At 40.6% G+C, this 20882-nt stretch overlaps 1 protein-coding gene across 3 annotated transcripts in view; it reads left to right on the forward strand.

Annotated features, from left to right (window-relative positions):
- IGSF3 (immunoglobulin superfamily member 3) overlaps positions 1-20882 on the forward strand; it is a 162042-nt gene that overhangs the window by 104492 nt on the left and 36668 nt on the right. For 2 of the 3 annotated variants that reach the window (XM_060770566.2, XM_060770567.2), the window contains 2 exons: positions 3042-3443; positions 12868-13272. In XM_060770566.2, the coding sequence (XP_060626549.2) occupies positions 3042-3443; positions 12868-13272 (807 nt within the window). The remainder of the gene's footprint in view (positions 1-3041; positions 3444-12867; positions 13273-20882) is intronic. The other variant, XM_060770568.2, reaches the window with a different exon arrangement.

The raw sequence follows: 20882 nt of genomic DNA on the forward strand, positions 1-20882 counted from the left end.
ACTCACAAAACGGCAAATCAACAAAACTCACAAACCCCCCAACGAAACTTAACCAAAATTCCCATGCCCATAACACAACCCATAAGGTACAAACATATCTACTCAAAATGAAAAACAACACAACAACACACTCACAAAACGGCAAAACAACTGAGCATGCGCATTGGTGCCCAGCCGCAAGTTCCCTGGCGCGCGCACACAGTTCCCTCCGCGGAAGCCATGCCTACTCCAAGCCCCGCCGCGCCGCTTCCCGCACACACACCCCCCCGCCGCACGCACACACACAACCCCACGCTCCATCACTCCCCCCGCCGCACGCACACACGCAACCCCACGCTCCATCACTCCCCCCACCGCCACACACACACGTGCAACCCCACTCCCCCCCGCTGCCGCACACACACACGCAACCCCACGCTCCATCACTCCCCCCGCTGCCGCACACACACACACAACCTCACGCTCCATCACTCGCCTGCCCCAATCTTACCTCCTTTTACTTCACGCCACCTCCAAACCCCACCACACCCCTTCCCGCCCTGTCAAAATCCAGGAAAGACAGGAAGGAAGGAAAGAAGGAAGAAAGAGAAAGGGAGATAAAGAAAAGGGGGAAGGAAGGAAAGTTAGAGAAAGAAGGAAGAAGAAAAGGAAAGAAAAGGAAAGATGGAAGGAAAGAAAAGAGAGACAGCAGAAGAGAAAGAAAAAGGGGGAAGGAAGGAAAGAGGTAGAGAAGGAAGAAATGAGAGACAGAGGGAGGGAAAGAAAAAGGGGGAAGGAAGGAAGGAGAGAAGGAAAGAAAAAGGGAATGAAAGAAGGAAAGAGGGAGTGAAGGAAGGGGGAAGATGTAGAGAAAGAGGGAGGGAAGGAAAGAAGGAAAGACAGAAGGAAGAAAAGAGACCAGAAGAGAAAGAAAAAGGGGGAAGGAAGGAAGGAGAGAAGGAAAGAAAAAAGGGAATGAAGGAAGGAAAGAGGCCAGAAGAGAAAGAAAAAGGGGGAAGGAAGGAGATAGAGAAGGAAGAGGAGAAGGAAAGATGGGAGGGAAGGAAGGAAGGAGGGAAAGAAGGAGAGAAAGAGGGAAGGTTGGTCACAGCAATGCGTGGCGGGTAAAGGTTGTTATTTCTATGATTATTATGATGCTATTCTTCCTCTGAGACCCTTTTAGGGGGAATGGGAGAGGTGTCAGGTCCCGGAGGCAATGCATTGCATTATTGTTATTGTTATGATGGTGGTGAAATAAAAGGAAATAAAAAGCGAAAGAAGGAAGCAAACAGGGAGGGAAGAAAGGCAAAGGAAGAAAGGGGGAGGGAATGAAGGAAAGAGAGAAGGATGAAACCAAGTAGTGAAAGAAGGAAAGAAAGAAAGAGGTAGAGAAGGAAGAAAGGAGAGAAAGGGGGAAGGAATAGGTAGGTACCTCTCTTTCATAATAGTCCAGATATCTACCTCAACTTTGATAAGTTTTACTATAGGCCACAGCAACGCGTGGCAGGGCACAGCTAGTTTCTAGTAAATACAATCATTGTGGGATAAGACTATATTATCGATATAGATTGAGATAGTGAAGTTGTTATGAAAACACTGCCTGTCTTTGTCCATGGGCTTGCCAAAAGTAAAGATTTATCCAAATCATCTTTATGTTATTGGCCCATAATTCTAGCTGCATAGCTGTCTCCTTGGTTGGATCCAATTATTTATCTTTTCCATGTTAAAAAAGGAACTGCTCTGAACTATTGTCCTTTCTCCCTTGCTAGATCTCATACACACCCAAATAATAATAATAATAATAATAATAATAATAATAATAATAATTTTATTCTTATATCCTGCCACCATCTCCCCGAAGGGACTCAGGGCAGCTTACAGATGGCACAAAGTGCCTAAAACCAACATAAAAATGAAGCACAATATAAAATACAATAAAATAAAACACATGCACATATAAAAACATCAACTCAAGCTCAATAAAACTGAGGTCATCAAGCAGTAGTGATAAGCTGCTGTATGCATGGCCAGACTGTAAACAATAGGAATGGAATAAGTGCAAGCTGCAACAATGGAGAAAGGGCATAGTATAAAGTGCAAGGATATGCTACTACTGTGCAGAAGAACTGGGGACTAAGCATTCTCAAAGGCCTGTTTGAAAAGCCATGTCTTCACATCCCTACAAAAGGAGGACAGTGTGTGAGTCTGTCTAATCTCCCTGGGGAGGGTGTTCCAAAGTTGGAGGGTCACCACCAAGAAGGCCTCTCCCACATCCCCGTCACTGCAATTGTGATGGTGATGGGATCAAGAGGAGAGCCTCCCCAGCAGATCTTAGAGCCAGCACTGGTTCATAGGGCAGGATGCGGTCATGAAGATAGACAGAACCCAAGCCTTTCAGGACTTTATAGGTGATAACCTGCACTTTGAATTGGGGCTGGAAACTTATGGGCAGCCAGTGGAGCCACCTTAATAGGGGCATTGTGTGCTTGCTTTAGCTAGCTACGGTTAGTAGTCTGGCTATCTATCTTTGCAACAATTGCAGTTTCATGAAGCTTGACTTTATGTTAATCAGAATTAACCTTTCCGTTCATTTCTACTGTCCGATGCTCTCTTCCTCCACAGTTATGTTTTAAAAGACTATTCATTAGTGTTATCTGAACTGGCATAAAATACGTATTTACTGAACAAAACCGTAGCAGAAGATGTACATGCAAAATGTACATTCTTATTCTCATCTCTTCAGAAGATGCAGTTTGTTGTTAAACTTGATACTGTTCTCCAAATGATTTCTCCTGGGTTTTCTCAGGCCGATAGCCTGGGATTCAGAGGTCCTCTTGGGAAACTGTTACTACTATTGTAGTGGCGCTATTTGGAACTGGCATAATTAGTTCCATTACTTAATGTGTGCATCCATTTACTGCCAGATGGTATGATCTGTTCCCTCCATATAACCCTCAAGCCTGAGCATATTGGAAATATGAAAAAGAGTGACTAGCAAGATGTATGTGTGAATTGGCCACTGCAGCCTTTATTATAATCACATGTTCACTCCTTTACTGCAGAGACCAATATTTCAGTGGATGTGTCCAACAATTCCACGAGCGTTCTAGAAGGGGAGAGCCTTCGGTTTGGTTGCAGTGTCCGCACAGGGTTTAGACCCCAGAACAGACTCTCTGTCACTTGGCAACTTGTGGACAAGCAGAACCGTCGCAGTGACATTGTGCAACTTGATCGGGATGGCACCCTTCGCCCTGGGCCCTCTTACGCCGAGCGCAGTAGCTACGGTGGGATCCAAATGGAGCAGATACGGCCTGGGTCCTTCACACTAGAAATCTTCAACAGCCTCAAGGCAGATGAGGGCCATTACGAGTGTCGTATCACAGAGTGGACTCGTAGGCTGGATGGGGAGTGGCAGATGATTGGGGAGCGGCATAATGGCTCTACGGTATCCATCACTGCACTGGGTGAGTGTACAGAGTGCTGTTAAATTTATGTAATCATGGCAGTCATAGGACTTCCGCCCATAGATACTCCCCATCTTCAGTCGTATTTGACATCACTGCCTTGGTATGAGAAGTAATTAAATATACTCAGTTCTTGTGGGTTTTTTCGGGCTATATGGCCATGTTCTAGAGGCATTTCTCCTGGAGAAATGCCTCTAGGAGAAATGCCTCTAGAACATGGCCATATAGCCCGAAAAAACCCACAAGAACTGAGTGATTCCGGCCATGAAAGCCTTCGACAATATAATTAAATATAGTTCATTGCTTGCTCACTATGGAAATAGAGGAGCTTTGTTGCCTTTGTACTGCTTTCCTTGTACTTCTTTCCTCATGTCTGCACATAGTTATTTGGGAACTAGACCTGGGATGAACCCAGAATTCAGAGGGGAAAAAGAACTGATGCTACCTTCTTTGTCTTCCCTATCCACACTTTTCTGATTAATTGTGATAATGAGAATCATAATCTGGTGACACCAATTAGATAGAACTATTGCGTAGGAATAGAGTGGATGCTTTACATGCAGATGGTCCCAAGTCCTTTGCATCTCCAGTTAAACATATTGTTTAACATCTAGTGCAGAGAAAGATGAAGGACCGTGTACCTGGGACCATTTGGAGGTCTGAGTCACGACTCAGAACATATTAGAGTCAGAGCTAATCTTTGGCATGCAGAATGAAGTTTTCCTTGCTGGATTTCAGCCAAAGGAATTGGTCAGCAAGAGGCTTTTGCAGTGCCACCTCCTTTTTAAAGCACACAATTGACTCCTGCTGAGTTTTTTTTTTCTGAATCATTTCCTAGACCTTTCTGAGGGCAACAGGTTGCCTTGTCTCTTCTTCTGGCTGTGCTCTCTTTCAGTGTAAATGGTTTAGATGGTACATGGTTGCCTCCCAGTGCTGCACCCACCATAGTTTTCTTCGTTGAAAAACTATGTAAATTTGGAGAGACAAAATTTCAAACTGAAAGTTGCAGCTTGTTTGAAAGGTGAAGCCACTGTGACCTTCTAAAAGAGGTGTCTTTCCTCTAGTTTGATGGTTCTCAACCTGTGGGTCCCCAGATGTTTTGCCCTTCAACTCCCAGAAATCTTAACAGCCGGTAAACTGGCTGGGGATTCTGGGAGTTGTAGGCCAAAACACCTGGGAACCCACACAGGCTGAGAACTAGTGCTCTAATTTCTAAGTATTTGCCAGAATTCTCAAAATCATGCAGAGTTTTTTTTGTTGATGCTTTATGATTTTGCTTCAGATCAATGTACATTTGTAGTCCTGTTCTGGAAGAAGGATAAGAGTTATCTAAGCTATCTGGAAGTTGTCTTTAGTGGCAGATAGCAAGAGTTGAAAATAATTGATATGTTGGCTGTGATATAGCAATTGTCCATTGCATAGCTTTTGATAGAACTCCAAAAGAGTCCTCTACTTGATGAGTTCAGAAAAAAATGGATTGACCATTGTGTGTGTTGTGTTTTTGAAGGCAGCTGCATTGGGAGTCAAATTTCACAACTGCTCTGGATCACTTGATTGCATTATTTTACTGAAAATGCTTCCCAAAAGTGATTGCTTGGTTCTTGCTTCCTGTTTTATTTTGTTTTGTTTTTTGTGTTTGTTTGATTTGTTTTTCAGTTGCTTCAGTACATTTAGGGCTTCAGGCAGGTTTTGGGGACATTTTTGAGCAAATATTGTAAAAACATGGGGTGGGAGATTCGGAGGTTTGGAATGGCTTGAAAAGGACTGGTTAGGGCTACAATTTTTGCCCATTCTTCACACTCTTCTTAAGGAATAAAACTTTGTCATTTTTATTGCATTCTCCTGGTTTGATTTTTGGAGTTTACAAAACTGCCACAAACCACTTTAATGGGTTTCGAGAAATACTGGTGACCTGAAATAATGGTAAAAGCTGATTTTTTTTCTGCTCTGTTGGTGACCATCCTTAAGATATATAGTTATCAATGATACCTGGAGTTCTGTTGGATTAAATTTGTTCCATAATTATCTCTAGATTGGCTGAAGTAGATACCTTAAGCCAATCAACTCTGAAGAAAAATCATCTATAGTCCATTTATAGGGGGGACGTTGCTGGATGGGAGGCCATCCTTAAGATATAGCCTTTTTGTAGCCTTTCATATTTTCTTCCCATCTTGTTCCACTTTTATAAGTATTCAAGATTACATCTGCATGAATGTAAACTCTACAAATATGAATTTGCAAGCACTGGCCATGCTAGTTGTAGTCCAAAAAGTAATGTATCCAGGCAACCACAAGAATAAGGAAATAAGTGGCACACATCTCTGTTTGTCTCAAATGTCCCTTATTTGTGCCTGTTACAGTCATCCCAGACATGGTGGTCTGCAAAAGGTGGAAATTAATATCTCTGGTCTTAGTCCTCTTCCACACAGCTGAATAAAATCTCACATTATCTGCTTTGAACTAGAATATATGGCAGTGTAGGGCACCTGGTGGTTAAACCGCTGAGCTGCTGAATTTACTGATCGAAAGGTCGGTGGTTCAAATCTGGGGATGAGCTCATGATGTCAGCCCCAGCTTCTGCAAACCTAACAGTTTGAAAATATGCAAATGTGAGTAGATAAATAGGAACCGCTCTGGCAGAAAGGTAACGGCACTCCATGCATTCATGCCGGCCTCAGACCTAGGAGGTGTCTGCGGACAATGCCGGCTCTTAGGCTTAGAAATGAAGATGAGCGCCACCCCCCATAGTCGGACACAACTAGACTTAATGTCAAGGGGAATCCTTTATGTTTTTATATGGCAGTGTGGACTCAGATAATCCTGTTCAAGGCAGATATTGTGGGATTTTCTGCCTTGATTTTCTGAGTTATATGGCTGTGTGGAAGAGTCCTTAGACTAGCATTTGCAATAATCTGGAAAGAGCAGCTGCAAAACCCTTCAGAGAGAAGACTCTACTCATTCCCCAAAGTATTATCATCACCAGGGATGAGAGCAAATTATGAATTCTGAGGACAGTGAAATGTGTTGGCTCTTTGAGATAAGATCACATGTGACCCAGAGGGGAGGATTCTGCTTAAAAAAGCACACGTGAGACAAGAAATTACAGTCTTATCTCTAGGACACATTAGTTTGGATGGAATATAGGAAGGCAGCATGATACAAAAAAAAAATCTATAGCAAAGTAGTACAGTAAGACCTCCACTTCTGCAGGGCTTAGGAGTACAGGACTTCTGCAGAAAGTTGGACACCCCCCCCCCCCCAATAATAATTAACACATTAAAAAGTACCTGAATTGGAAGAGTGTCTGTGGCTCACCACTCTTGCATGTTCTCACACACTCACGCATGTGGGAGGAGAAGGGATGGGATGTGGAAACAGGAGGAAGAAGAAAAAACATGCATCCCATTCCCTTCTCCACTACCTGCAAACATGCATGTCTGTCTCCCATCCATGCGAGCAAGCAAACATGCACACACTTCTTCCTCCCATCCTGTCCCCTTTCTCCTATGTGACTGACCAAAGAAAGGTGCACAAGGCTGGAGCCAAACACCCCACCAGTTTGATTTCCTCCCAGCAACAGTCGTGTTGTTGAAATCCCTGTTAAAAATTGTGCCATAATGTAAAACAAACGACATGAAGTTCACGTTTGATCAGCCCACACACTGCCTTTCCAGGGAAAGAAAACATGCCACAAAGTTGAACCATGAATAACCTCTGAGGATGCTTGCCATAGATGCAGGCGAAACGTCAGGAAAAAATGCCTCTAGAACATGGCCATATAGCTCGAAAAAACCTACAACAACCCAGTTAATTCTTCGTAATTCAGAACAACATATGTACAATGTGGTCAGCTGTATCAACTCACATAATGTCCTTTTATGAGAGATTTAAAATAGTCTTTCTTTTGTCCATGTAGATAAACTCCTTCAACAGCTTATGAATTGAGAGCACACTCCAAACTGTCTCTCTCTGCCTTTTCTGTCTCTTTGCTGCTCCAAGCACCTGCATAGCTGAAGCCTGAACAAAAATGTAACAGTAACCAAACGTCCCAGGCTCAGCCTGTTTCCCAGGCATAGCCCAACCAATGAACTTCATGAATCTTATTTTACAGTTGACACACACACACACACACACACTTATTCCTTACATGCTCCAACAAAAATGACATAGGGCAGCAATGGAGGCAGCAACAAATGCAGTAATTAATGAATAACCAAATCCACAGATGCCTAATCTGCAGATGTGTAGGGACAACTGTATTCGAATCAGGCACTGAAAGATAGAACTTAAGGATCTGCATGCTGTTGCATTATGCTCTGCAGTTCTTTGAAAAAAAAGGAAGCGATTGAGTTTCCCCTGCATTTAGATCAGATTCATATGCCTGAAGGCCACATCCCACAGTAAAGGATACTGTAAAGATGTAATTGGGCTGTTCAAATGCATCTTTGAAGCAAGTCTGGTACTGTAAGCTGCCTCTTTGTAAGACTATTGAGAAACTATGTGTCAGCCACTCTGAGCTTCTTGGGAGGAGAGAAAGATATATAAAAAGTTAAGCAAGAACATTATCAACTTCAAAAGCTTTCTAGTTCTGCTAGAAGATTCCTGTGCAGTTGAGTATTACCAAAAGTGTAGAATGAGAAATTGGTTGCTTTCTTCCTCATCTTTCTCTGTTATTGGTTCATAACATGATTTCTAAAAACATAAGTTATCTTATAAAAGTGGGGAAGGATGTTAGAAACAAAGATGATGTGCTTTGGGTACATAATGAGAAGATAGGAAAGTTTGGAGAAGATAATGATTGGGTTGTTGTAGGTTTTTCAGGCTGTATGGCCATGTTCTAGAAGCATTATCTCCTGACATTTTGCCTGCATCTATGACAAGCATCCTCAGAGAATGTGTGAGGTTTGTTAGAACCTAGGAAATTGGGTTTATATATCTTTGGAAGATCCAGGATGGGAGAAAGAACTCTTATCTGTTGAAGCTAGGTGTGAATGTTTCAGTTGGCCACCTTGATTAGCATTTGATGGCCTGACACACCTAGCTCCAACAGACAAGAGTTCTTTCTCTCAGCCTGGACCTTCCACAGATATATAAACCCAATTTTCCTAGTTTCCAACAGACCTCAACCTCTGAGGATGTCTGCCACAGATACAGGCAAAACGTCAGGAGAGAATGCATCTAGAACATGGCCATACAGCCCGAAAAACCTACAACAACCCAATTCCGGCCATGAAAGCCTTCGACAAAATGAAGATAATGATGTTCAGGAAAATAGTAGGAAAATCGAAGAGGGTCCGACCAAGGGAAAGATGGATGAATGGTATCCTTGAAGTGACTTGCTTGACCTTGAAGGAGCTGGGGGTGGTGACAGCTAACAGGGAGCTCTAGCGTGGGCTGGTCCTTGAGGTCACGAAGAGTTGGAAGCAACTGAAGGAATAAACACCAAAATAAAAGCAGGATTAAATGAAATATAGTAGAGTCTCATTTATACAGCCTTCACTCATCCAACATTCTGTATTATCCAACACAGTCTGCCTCCCACTCACATCCACAGCTGTTTCAATGCATTGCGATGTTTTAATGCTAAATTTGTAAATATAGTAATTACTATATAACGTTATCGTGTCTTGACTGCTTTTTCTGTCAATTTGTTGTAAAACATGATGTTTTGGTGCTTAATTTGTAAAATCATAATGTAATTTGATGTTTAATGGGCTTTTCCTTAATCTCTCCTTATTATCCAACATTTTTGCTTATCCAACGTTCTGCCATCCCGTTTATGTTGGATAAATGAGACTCTACTGTATAATGAAAACTAGTCTAGAGCAATGTAGAGATCCATTGGTAACAATGTAGAGATCCACCGTTCATTCATCTGATCAGAAAATATCCGAATTTTCCATTGTAAAACTGACTTCCAGTTTTCCAAGTGGAGCTTGGTGTATATTTGTTTACATGCAGAGAGAGATAATGGTTTAGGATGCCTAGGGGGAACTTGTGTCCATATTCCACAGTACCAAAACAAAATCATCCAGGAGTTGTATTTAAAGCAGGTAAGGTCAGAGACTACCATTATACAGAAATTGAACTCTCAGTGTAGAGGGAGAGGGAGAATGCTTGCTCTTTGCCCTCCCTTGGTCTCCTCCTCTTCTCCTGCAGAATCATTAAACACATTTCGAAAAGGCTTTAATCCCAAAGATTGACCTGTTTTTACTGTAATTACATGGGCCGAAGCTCTGCCATCATGACGTCCTTTGATGATTAGAAGCCCTGAGCCCCTTGCTGTAAGTGTGCAGAGATTGCGGTAGCAGCTCTGGGGCAAGGCAAAAGCTAATCTGCTTGTTGCAATTAATGTCCCAGCTGCCTGGCATTGTTAATTAAAATCTTCTTTCGTTCAAGAGGTAGAGTCTTTTTGAACAACACAAACAACCACTTTAACAGTGGGCCAAGAGGGTCAGACAAATTGAATGGTCATCTGGCCTTGTAAGTGCATAGAAGGGTAGAATAGCAATACAATTCTCAGTAGCTTTATGTTGTGTTTTCTAGCAGGGAGATAATGTAACTTTTACAGTATTTTGCTATGAGTTTTCCAGGCTGTATGGCCATGTTCCAGAAGCATTATCTCCTCTGATGTTTCACCCACATCTGTGGCAGGCATCTTCAGAGGCCATTGAAATCGACACGCATGTGTACAATTTCAACAAAAAGGAGAAAACCATGAAAATGAACAAAATCTGGCTACCAGTATTAAAAAATAAACTCTAGAATCAGGACAGTAAGTAAAGAGCAACACTCAAAGAACAGGAGAATTCCAGACAGGAAACAATCAGGGCCAGCTACCACCTCCCAATAAAGGATTCCCCAGGCAGGAAGCAGCCAGGCTTTGAAGCTGCAAGTCTATTCAATGGTAATCAAAGTGGCCAGTTGCAATATTCACACTTGTCTCAAGCAGACAAGACTTATTTCTTCCACTCTGGACATTCTACAGATATATAAACGTCACTTGCCTAGTTTCCAACAAACCTCTCAACCTCTGAGGATTCCTGCCATAGATGTGGGTGAAATGTCAGGAGAGAATGTTTCTGGGACATAGCCCTACGGCCTGGAAAACTCACAGCAACCCAGTGTTTCTGGCTGTGAAAGCCTTCGACAACACAAATTTTACAGTGTTTGCAATCTCACATTGTAACTCCAAAAGTTGCATTCAAGGTTTCATAAACCCCATATACATGCATTCCATGCCATACCTCATTTTGGGCAAAAACTAACAAGCAGCAACATTGAGTGTATATTTGTGAAACAAGAATTGTCAGTCCAAATTGCTGTCATAACAGTGGTGACTGTATTAGTGTTAATAGGTTACTAAGTTTAAACTATAATATTTTGACAACCTGCTAGTTTCCGAACTATCAAAGTAGGATCATTACAATAAGAGAGCAGAGATCAAAAAGGTTTTAGTTGACATAGCCGCTTTTTTTTTTTTTTTGGTGTGTCAGGAGTGACTTGAGAGACTGCAAGTCGCTTCTGCTGTGAGAGAATTGGCCATCTGCAAGGACGTTGCCCAGGGGACGCCTAAATGATTTAATGTTTTTATCATCCTTGTGGGAGGCTTCTCTCATGTCCCTGCATGAGCAGCTGGAGCTGATAGAGGGAGCTCATCCGCCTCTCCCTGAATTTGAACCTGCGACCTGTCGGTCTTCAGTCCTGCCGGCACAGGGGTTTAACCCACTGCGCCACCAGGGGCTCCTAACACAGCCGCTGCAAAAAACAAACTCACATTTTCAGTCCCACAACCATCCCTAAGCTCTTGTTCATAAACAGGCAGTCCCCAAGTTACAAACAGGTTAGGTTCTATAGGTTTGTACTTAAGTTGCAGTTGTAGATAAGTTGGAATAAGTACATTTTTAAGTCTAACTCCAGCCAAAATATATGTATATCTTAGTTTTGGATAGAATAGGGAAGGGTTAACACCCCTGTGGTGTTTGTTTTAATGTCTGTGCAGAAATTTTGCTTGTAGAAACAAGGATTGGTGAAAAAGCTCCAGTTGAAACATCTTTCCCACATGATAACTCTTACAGTAGTGAATTTCTCTTCTTCCCTTGGCATGAACCAAGTGGAGCACCACTCTTTTAAACACCTTCAGCATCAGGAGCAGTTTTTGTAGCTTGGATCTGTCAGAGAGATACCCTCCTAGGCTAGGTGGAAAGAGATGAGCCAGAGATGAAGTAGCCATCATATTATGAGAAGACAATAATGTTTGCTAAGTGGAAGACAGTGGGAAATAGGAAAGCAGCATTCCAGGTTGATAAACTGAATTAAAACCATGATCCTGAGTCTATAAGACCTGTCTGAGCAAGGCTGTTGATAATAGAATGGTTTGGAGGCCTCTCATTCATGAGATTGTCATAAGTCAAAGTCGACTTGAGTTGTGCCATATTGTTCTTGGAGTGTAAAATTATGGGGACCATGGGGAATCAAATAGACTGCTGTTCACTACAGATTAAGCATGATCTTGCTGCACCACGCAACTATTTATCTTTAATACCATATATGAGCAAGTATAAGCTGAATTTTCAGCCCTTTTTTAAGGCTGAAAAAGCCCTCCTCTGCTTATACTCGAGTCAAAGTTATTTATTATTTTACTCTGTTATTGTTGTTATTATTATTATTATTATTATTATTATTAAATTTACATAACTTTACTATATTACTATTATTTTATAGCATTTATTATTTTCCTCTATTATTTTTACATTTAATACTTTACTTTGTTATTGTTGTTATTATTACATTTCCATTATTTTAATCTATTATTTTTTATTACATTTATGATTTTGGAAGGATACGTAAGCACATTTACATTGAAGAAAGTTGGTTAGAATAATGATTTAATTAGAGTTGGACAGTCTTGTATTAAATTACAGTTTTATGTAAATGTTCAAAAATACTTAACCTACTGATGCCTCAGTTAATGTAATTTTATTAGTATCTATTTCTGTTTTCAAATTTACCAGTTGCTGCATTTCCTACCCTCAGCTTATATTTAAGTCAATACGTTTTCCCAGTTTTTTTTTTGTTTTTTTTTTGTGGTAAACTTAGGTGCCTTGGCTCATATTTGGGTTGGCTTATACTCGAGTATATACGGATAGTTACCTTGTGAAAAACAACTAAAGTACTGTACATCTGAACATAATAGTAAGAGCAATAATGTCATCATAAAAACAATAATATCAGCAATAGATCATGAAACATTAAAATCCAGCACAGTAAAATCGAGCATTAAAGTCGTTGGTCCAATTTTGCGTTCAGTGATTCAATTTTTCAGTTAGAAAACAACTTTCCTACTGTAACTACATAAATTCATTTAGGTTATGAGCATCTTCCCTTACTGTGTCTGTTTCTTTTCTTCTTCTTTTAATGGCAGATGCTGGCTTTGCAGTCACAGCCATCTCCCGTACACCTGGAGTGACCTACAATGAATCATTTGATTTGCAATGCATCATCAAGCCACATTACCCATCATGGGTTCCAGTGTCTGTGACCTGGCGTTTTCAACCTGCTGGTAGCACTGAATTTCACGATCTGGTTACCTTCACTCGGGATGGAGGTGTTCAGTGGGGTGACAGGTACACTGGGTTCCGTACACGGACTGCCATCGAGAAATCAGAGTCCAGTAATAACGTGCGCCTGAGCATCAGTCGGGCCAGTGACACAGAAGCAGGCAAGTACCAGTGTGTGGCAGAGCTCTGGAGGAAGAACTACAACAGCAGCTGGACACGACTAGCAGACAGAACCTCCAACCTGCTGGAAATTAGAGTCTTGCGACCTGGTAAGTCTACTATTGGGAGGGGACTGTCTGGGGAGGGGATTTCAGTGTGAATGCCTTTTTTGGAGTATTAATTCTCTCTTTCTCTCTCTCTCCTCTCTCTCTCTCTCTCTCTCTTGTAATCATATTTACTGAGCTTTTGTGATGGGGGCTGTAAGGAATACAATCTTTTGTTTCCTTGTTTACATTTTATGTTGCAAGTACTTGTTTTGTCAAGATATAGGCACTAGTTTAGCAGCTTCTTTGAGGTTCTTTGAGTTTCAGGCTATTTGAGTTCCTTGGTAGTTTTTGTAGTCCTTTAAATTATTTTTTATTTCTACCAATGCTAAGTTGACCTTATCATGGGTGTTTGTTGGTTGTTTGTGCAGGGTTTGTCTTTACTTTCCTCTAAGGCTAAGGTCTCCCATTGGGTTTCTATTACTGAGCAGGAATCCAAGCCCTGGTCTCCAGAGGCATAGACAGGTAGTAAGTGAATGAGTATATCTCCGTGTGTGAGATAGAGAGTGAAACTACATTGTGAAGTGCTATCACAAGAGAGCCCGAGCATACAAGTATCTTTTGAACATATAGCTGATCCCTTGGCTATGACTGAGCAGTTACAAGAGTGAACTGAGCAAACTTTGTTGAATCAAAGAAGATATGTTAAGACAGACTTTCTGTTAAAGAACCAAACCTGTATATACCATCCCTGTCAGCCCTTAAGAAAAATCCACACCACTGTAGTATTATGGTCATTTAAGATTGTAAGGTCAAATAACGACAACGACAACACTGAAAAGAACTTTATTTTTGTATCCTGCCACCATCTCCCCGAAGGGACTCGGAGTGGCTTACATGGGGACTAAGCCCGATCAGACAGAGTTAAAATATACAAAATAAAACACATATACAAACATCATAACACATAATTAAAAACATAATTTATCATACAACAACCAGTAGACGTTCCCAAGTTCAGGGCAAGGGAAGGCTTGTGCAATACAACTGCCCAAAGTAGGGCTGATGGTAAAGTGCGAGAGGTAGATGACAAATGAAGGCTGAAAGGACCAAGTCAAATTAATACAGTACAACTCCAAGGCAGGGACAATAGTAAAGTGTAAGAGTTGAGAATGGGTTATGGCTAGGAGGGCTAGGAATTAGGGTTAGACAGGTCAATTCATTTAGTGAACCAATTAATCAAAAGCACATTGGAACAACCATGTTTTTAGGTTGTGGGCAGGGTGGGCGCTTATCTAATCTCCCTAGGGAGAGAGTTCCAGAGCCAGGGGGCCACCACCAAGAAGGCCCTCTCCCTCATGCCCATCAACTGCACTTGAGACAGAGGTGGGAGCGAGAGAAAGGCCTCCCCAGCAGATCTTAGTGCTTGTGCCAGTTCGTAGGGAAAGATGCGATTGCGAACATAGGCTGGACCCAAATCAAGGCTTGTTCATTAAAGATTTAGGAGAACGTTCGTAAAAGAATCTAAAAAAGATTAGGCACCATTTTATAACTAAATTCCAAAATTGGTCAGTAATTCTGTTTATTTAATGAGTTCTATCAGATATCAGCAGGATAATATTTATGGATTGGTTCATTTGCATCTCTCAAGCCAGTCTCATACATATCTAAATTATGTTATTATTGTCCTTTGGTTGTTTTTATGGTTTTATTTATCAAAATGTTTTCTTCTTTCATATTTTGAATATGGATTCTCTTGCTCTTTCCTGACCTTTGATTATGTAATACATGCAGGAGTGTCTGTAAAGAGAAACCATTACATAAATAAATTCATCATTAAAAGCGATAAAGTGTTTTAAAAAAGCAAGCAGAAGCTTCATCTTCACATCCCAGATTCAACAGCTGGTAATGAACAGAAATAATTGGACAACAATAATCAAGAATTCATTTATGCTAAAGTTATATCATGTCCAGGATCACAGACATAGTGGCTGGATTGAATGAAATACTTAATTATGATTTAGCATTATGTACACAAACTTTCAGGCTCATAGTCTTCCCTCTAGAGGTTTATCCTCTTGGAGATCGCAGTCTCTGACTTCATTTTTCAGTTAGTTGGTTAGCTTGTTATTACAATATTAAGTGTTAACTGTGGTTTAGGGAAACACACTAGGTTCATAATCTACAGCTTCAAGTTGTATTATTTTTCTCACTTAAAGATACGCAACAATGCTGTCTTCTCTTTTTGGGGTGCAATCTATGTCTTGATTACATCGGACTTCATTGTATTGTGCGAACCTGAAAGAAGAGGTACCCCAAGAACATCTAAAGTTCCACAGTTGCTCACTTTCGACTTTGAAGTATAGTTAAGCCTTGATCTTAATTTGATTGATTTTTGACATAATTAATGACTAGGTTCTGATATATATAGAAACAATCAATTAAGAGATAATTGAACATTTCTGATCTTGTAAACATGTCAGAAGAAAGATGATAGCAAAATTGATGCGCAGGTGCACAGTGTGAAAGCCGGGGACTGTATGCTGTCTGCAGGCTCTTCTAGTGGTCCGATTTTCCCCCTAAATGTCTTCTGGGGTAATGGAAGCATTTTTATCACACATTTGATGCTCTTCAGAGCATTTTAGGCTAAGGAGAAACATTTCTCTAAAACAGATTGTGAACACGAAATTTCATCCTGTTGCTACAACTCTTCTCCTAGACCACTGGTTCTCAACCTGTGGGTCCCCAGATGTTTTTGACTTCAACTCCCAGAAATCCTAACAGCTGGTAAACTGGCTTGGATTTCTGGGAGTGTAGGCCAAAACACCTGGGGACCCACAAGTTGAGAACCATTGTGCTAGACCCAAATGACACTAGGAAGGCAGAAACATGGTAAGAAAGCATCTCTAGTGAGATTTTGAAGGGTGTTGTTTTGATTTTTTTAAAAACCTAATGCAAAGTTTCTGGGGAGCTAACACAGCTCTCCAAGATTTTATAATTGCCCAACCCTATTGAATTGTTGTCACTGTAGTTTAGCATTAGACTGGAATGAGATTTCTGACGCAAAGAAGAAGAAACAGAATAAATTCCAGTTAGAATGTCTTGCTTTCATGTTGGGCGTATTCCTTATGTTGTAATTCAATCATCGTCTTCCAAGGGCAGAGCCTTGATGGTGGCTCTGTAAGTGACAGTAGAGAACTATTCTGGATCCGTATGGTCTTTCGTTGTGAGAACAGACATTTCCAAATGGAAGGAAATCTCAGCAAGGGTTTACTTGATGCGCCTTCCTCTTGGCACATTTCTCCCTTTCACCCTCAATTTGTCCCTTTTCAAAATCCACAGAGCTCCAGTTAGAACATTCAAGTGCCAGGGCTTCCCAGTTCTTGGTGTTTATTTCACATTTTTGGGCTATCTTTAAGATCATATTTAAATTTATTTTGCTGTCTACTGACATTCCATTTTCCATTCTTGAGCTGAGAGTAAAGTAGCTGCTCTGGGAGACAGTGGTCAGGCATTTGGACAATGTGGTCAGTCCAGTGAAGTTAATGGCAGAGAACAACCACTTCAGTGCTGCTGGTTTTGGCTTCTTCCAGGATGCTGATATTTGTCCACCTATCTTCCCAAGAGATTTGCAGGATTTTTCAAAGGTAAAGCTGATGAAATTATTCCAGAAGTTAAGAGTGATGTTTGTAGATGGTCCATGTTTTGCAGGCATTCAATAAAGTTGGAAGGACAATAGCTTTATAAACATGCATATGTTATCCCTATGGATGTCTCAATCTTCAAACACTCTCTGCTTCATTTGAAAAAAACGTTGCATTCACAGAGCTCAGATAGTGGTGTATTTTAGTGTCAATGTCAACTTTTGTGGAGAGGTGGCTCCCTAAGGAGCAGAAATGGTCAACATTTTCTAGAGTTACACCGTTAAGCTTTATTTCTGGCATTGCAGAGGGATTAGTTGGGACCTGCTGGTAGAGCACTTTAGTTTTCTCAGTGTTCAGTGAGAACCCAAGCTTTGGAAGACAATCATACTTGGCCACAAGTGATAGATGATGATGATGATGATGATGATGATGATGATGATGATTATTATTATTATTATTATACCTTTAGTATGGGATCAGCCACCTCAAGAAGGACTTCTCCATGAATGTTTGAAGGAACCAAAGTTAAGAATAGATTGTTCCTAGTCAACAAATAGATTTGGGGTAGTTAGGGTAAGAAATAATAAATACTTTGTTTAAAGATGCACTTCCATTCTTTTCTGTTCTTCATTGATAACCTAGCCCTGCTACAAGATATTTCAGGACATGGCCAGTGCTGCATGCTTCAGCAGACACATTTGAGGGGCTCAGACAAGGGCAGTAGACCAACTTGAAGGACTGAGCACATGACAAACGGTGGTGTGACAGATTGTTGAGCTGAGATATTTCTATATGACCCCTGGCAAGGAATTCAGTTAGATGATTTGTGCTTGTGTCAGATTGCTACAAATCATGCTTGCATTAGTGCACTTAAATTTCCATAGGTGAGCTAGATTAAGATTTGGAAAGAACCATGGATGGAAACCTACTGTATTTACATGCAACTCAGGATGTTACCACTTTGCTGTAACCTTTGCTTCCTTTATTTTGTTTCAAGGGAAATACTTCTACTGGCCAATTCCCTTCATCAAAAAATGTTACTGTCTTTTTTCTGTAAACTTGAAACCTGAAATCTGCTTCAAACTTACAAGTTTTCCATCTAGAGAATATTTTTCACAGGATAAATGCAAAACATCATGTAATTTGCTGCATCCCATTTTTCTTGCATATTTCTGTAGAAGTGGATTTTGTCTGAAGTAACTGATATACCTCTGTTTTGAGGCGCTTAATTTTCAGGGCATTTCAGGACATGACTAGTGCTGCATGTTAAACCAGACACATTTGAAGGTCTCAGACAAGGACAGTAAACTCACTTCAGGCAAACAATAGCAACATTAAATATTTTGATCGCTGATAAAGACTGCTGTTAAATTCCATAGGGATTATTCTTGGGAATCCATGTGCAACAAATTTATTGTTTGTTTGTTTGTTTGTTTGTTTATAGACTGCCCTATCTCCCCAAAGGTCTGTCTGGTTTCCAACATGTATGGCAAATATTCAGTGCTATGAATTTGGTGCCATGAACAAAAATAACTGTTAGTTGGGTACTCATAATTCCTCAACCTGTGGATAAACTTATTTATTTATTTATTTGAAATCCCAAAGGATCAAAACACAATGTATTGTCGAAGGCTTTCATGGCTGGAATCGCTGGGTTGTTGTGAGTTTTCCGGGCTGTATGGCCATGTTCAAGAAGCATTTTCTCCTGACGTTTCACCTGCATCTATGGCGGGCATCCTCAGAGGTTGGGAGGTCTGTTGAAAACTAGGCAAGTGGGGTTTATATATCTATGGAATGTCCAGGGTGGGAGGAAAGAACTCTTGCCTGTTTGAGGCAGATGTGAATGTTTCAGTTGGCTGCCTTGATTAGCATTTAATGGCCTGGCGATTTCAAGGTCTGGCTTCTTACTGCCTGGGGGAATCCTTTGTTGGGAGGTGATTAGCTGGCCATGATTGTTTCTTGTCTGAAATTCCCCTGTTTTTGAGTGTTCCTTATTTACTGTTTTGATTTTAGAGTTTTTTTTAATTCTGGTAGCTCAAAATACTAGTACTTTATCTGTTTGCCTGAGTTCCCAACTCATGGCCAGTAGTATTACCCAAACAAGCAAATTTACCATCAGCACTCCTCTTAAGTACTCTTAGTATTGGAATCTCAGGCCTTTAACATGGGATAATGAAAAGGCTCTATTGTTGTTTTATACTGTTTTATTAAAATAAAACATAGTAAATGTAGTTATGTACACTCCCCCAGGGGAAGAACATGACTTTTGTATTATCAAGGCACATGGCCTAGCCATTATATTACATGTAAGACATCGTATTGCTTACATTCTGTGAGCATCTTTATGAATATTTTCTTTGTATCTTAGCATTATTCACTAAATAGCTGCAAGGAACTGAACCTTTATGTGTCTTCTGTATTTAAACAAACAGACATTGAAATTAATTATGACATCTTCCATATGTAATAGATATATTATATGGTACATAAAGTTTATAAAGCCACTATAGCCCATTGTATTTATAATTAGACTGCATTATTTGAATTAGAAACTATATAAACAATCTGGCATTGGGAAGTTGGGAGCTCCAGCCTCTATTTGTTCAATCAGAGGCAGATCTAACTAATCTCCATTAACATCAGGAACGATCTTCCCTTCATTGAGAATGTGTCTATCCACCCATTTTGGCTGGCTGCCAACAAATGAGAGCAGCAGATTGCATCAACCATCATATAAGTGTAACCTTTTCATACAAATGCAGTGCACCTCTTTAATTGTTTTATTGTGTGTTGGTCATTTGTTTAATATTTCTGCATTGGCCATTTTCCCCATCTTACCAATTTATTTTAAGTTGAATGACTTTATGCCCAGAAACTAGCTGATAAGTTTATTTTTAATATCCTGTCTGACATACAGACATCCTACATTATACTCCAAATCAGCTTTTCTCAATCCTTCTATCCTGGACGAACTGTTGAAATAATTTTCAGGTCTCAAGGAACTCCTTCATACAAATTATTATGCTTACGGCTCAAAATAACAGGTCTTCTTCAGTGTCAACCTCTAACAGAGCCTCTAACAACCTCTCATAGAACCCTAGTGTCCTAGGAAACCCTGGTTGAAACCCCCTGCTTGAAATAAACATACATACTAGGCTCTAGGATAGTGATTCCCAATCTTTTTTAAACCAGGGACCACTTTGACTAGAGACCACTCTCCAACATTAGTACTAAAAGGGTTACGAATCAGTTTTTAGTCAACTTTAGGTTCAGTTTGGTTATTTGGGTTGCTGATTCAGAAAATTGCATTGGATAGACCACATCCGCTCTAGTTGCTGATACAGATCATATGCCATCCAGTAGTCACCACCTGCTCGTCCACAGAAAACCATATTTAATAATCTAGAGCTGATGTGGTCTAGCCAGTACAATTTTCTGAATCAGCATCAAAAAACCCAAGAACAAGCCTAAAAACAAAGACAACAAGATTTCTTTTGGGCTGTGTTATTATTTGTGGATTTTGTTAATGCTCATGTAAAAAAAAGAAGAAGAAGAAGGGGAGGGAACTGAAGATGAAAAAAAAGCGGGGTGCGAGACCCAAGAAACCCCCTAACTATTTTCTCTAGCCTCCTTGCCACAGGCACATGGCCACAAGGAAGGGGGCGTGGTTCAAGGGGTGTTGCAACGGTGTAGTAACAGTGAGGCCATGGACCATATTTTAGTTTTTGCAGACCACTGGTGGTCCATGGACCACAAGTTGGGAACCACTGCTCTAGGAGCATAGATTTTGCATATACTGTGTGTGTGTGTGAGTTAGCACTCAGTCTTTAATAATTGCTTCCACATAACAGTTCTGTTTTCCAAAATTAAATTTTCCTTCAGTTCCCAAATTCACAGCTCCGCAAAGAGAGATGAAGACAGACAGGCAGATATTGAAAATAGCTCAAACGTAGGATTTTTTCTCATTGTTGTGTTGGCATTCCCTTGGCAACTTCATCTGCCCCTTTTGTCTGGATGCCTTAATTGTGTGTC

The sequence above is a fragment of the Anolis sagrei genome, chromosome 3 (genome assembly GCF_037176765.1).
Source record: "Anolis sagrei isolate rAnoSag1 chromosome 3, rAnoSag1.mat, whole genome shotgun sequence".
In the NCBI taxonomy this organism is placed as follows: Eukaryota; Metazoa; Chordata; class Lepidosauria; order Squamata; family Dactyloidae; genus Anolis; species Anolis sagrei.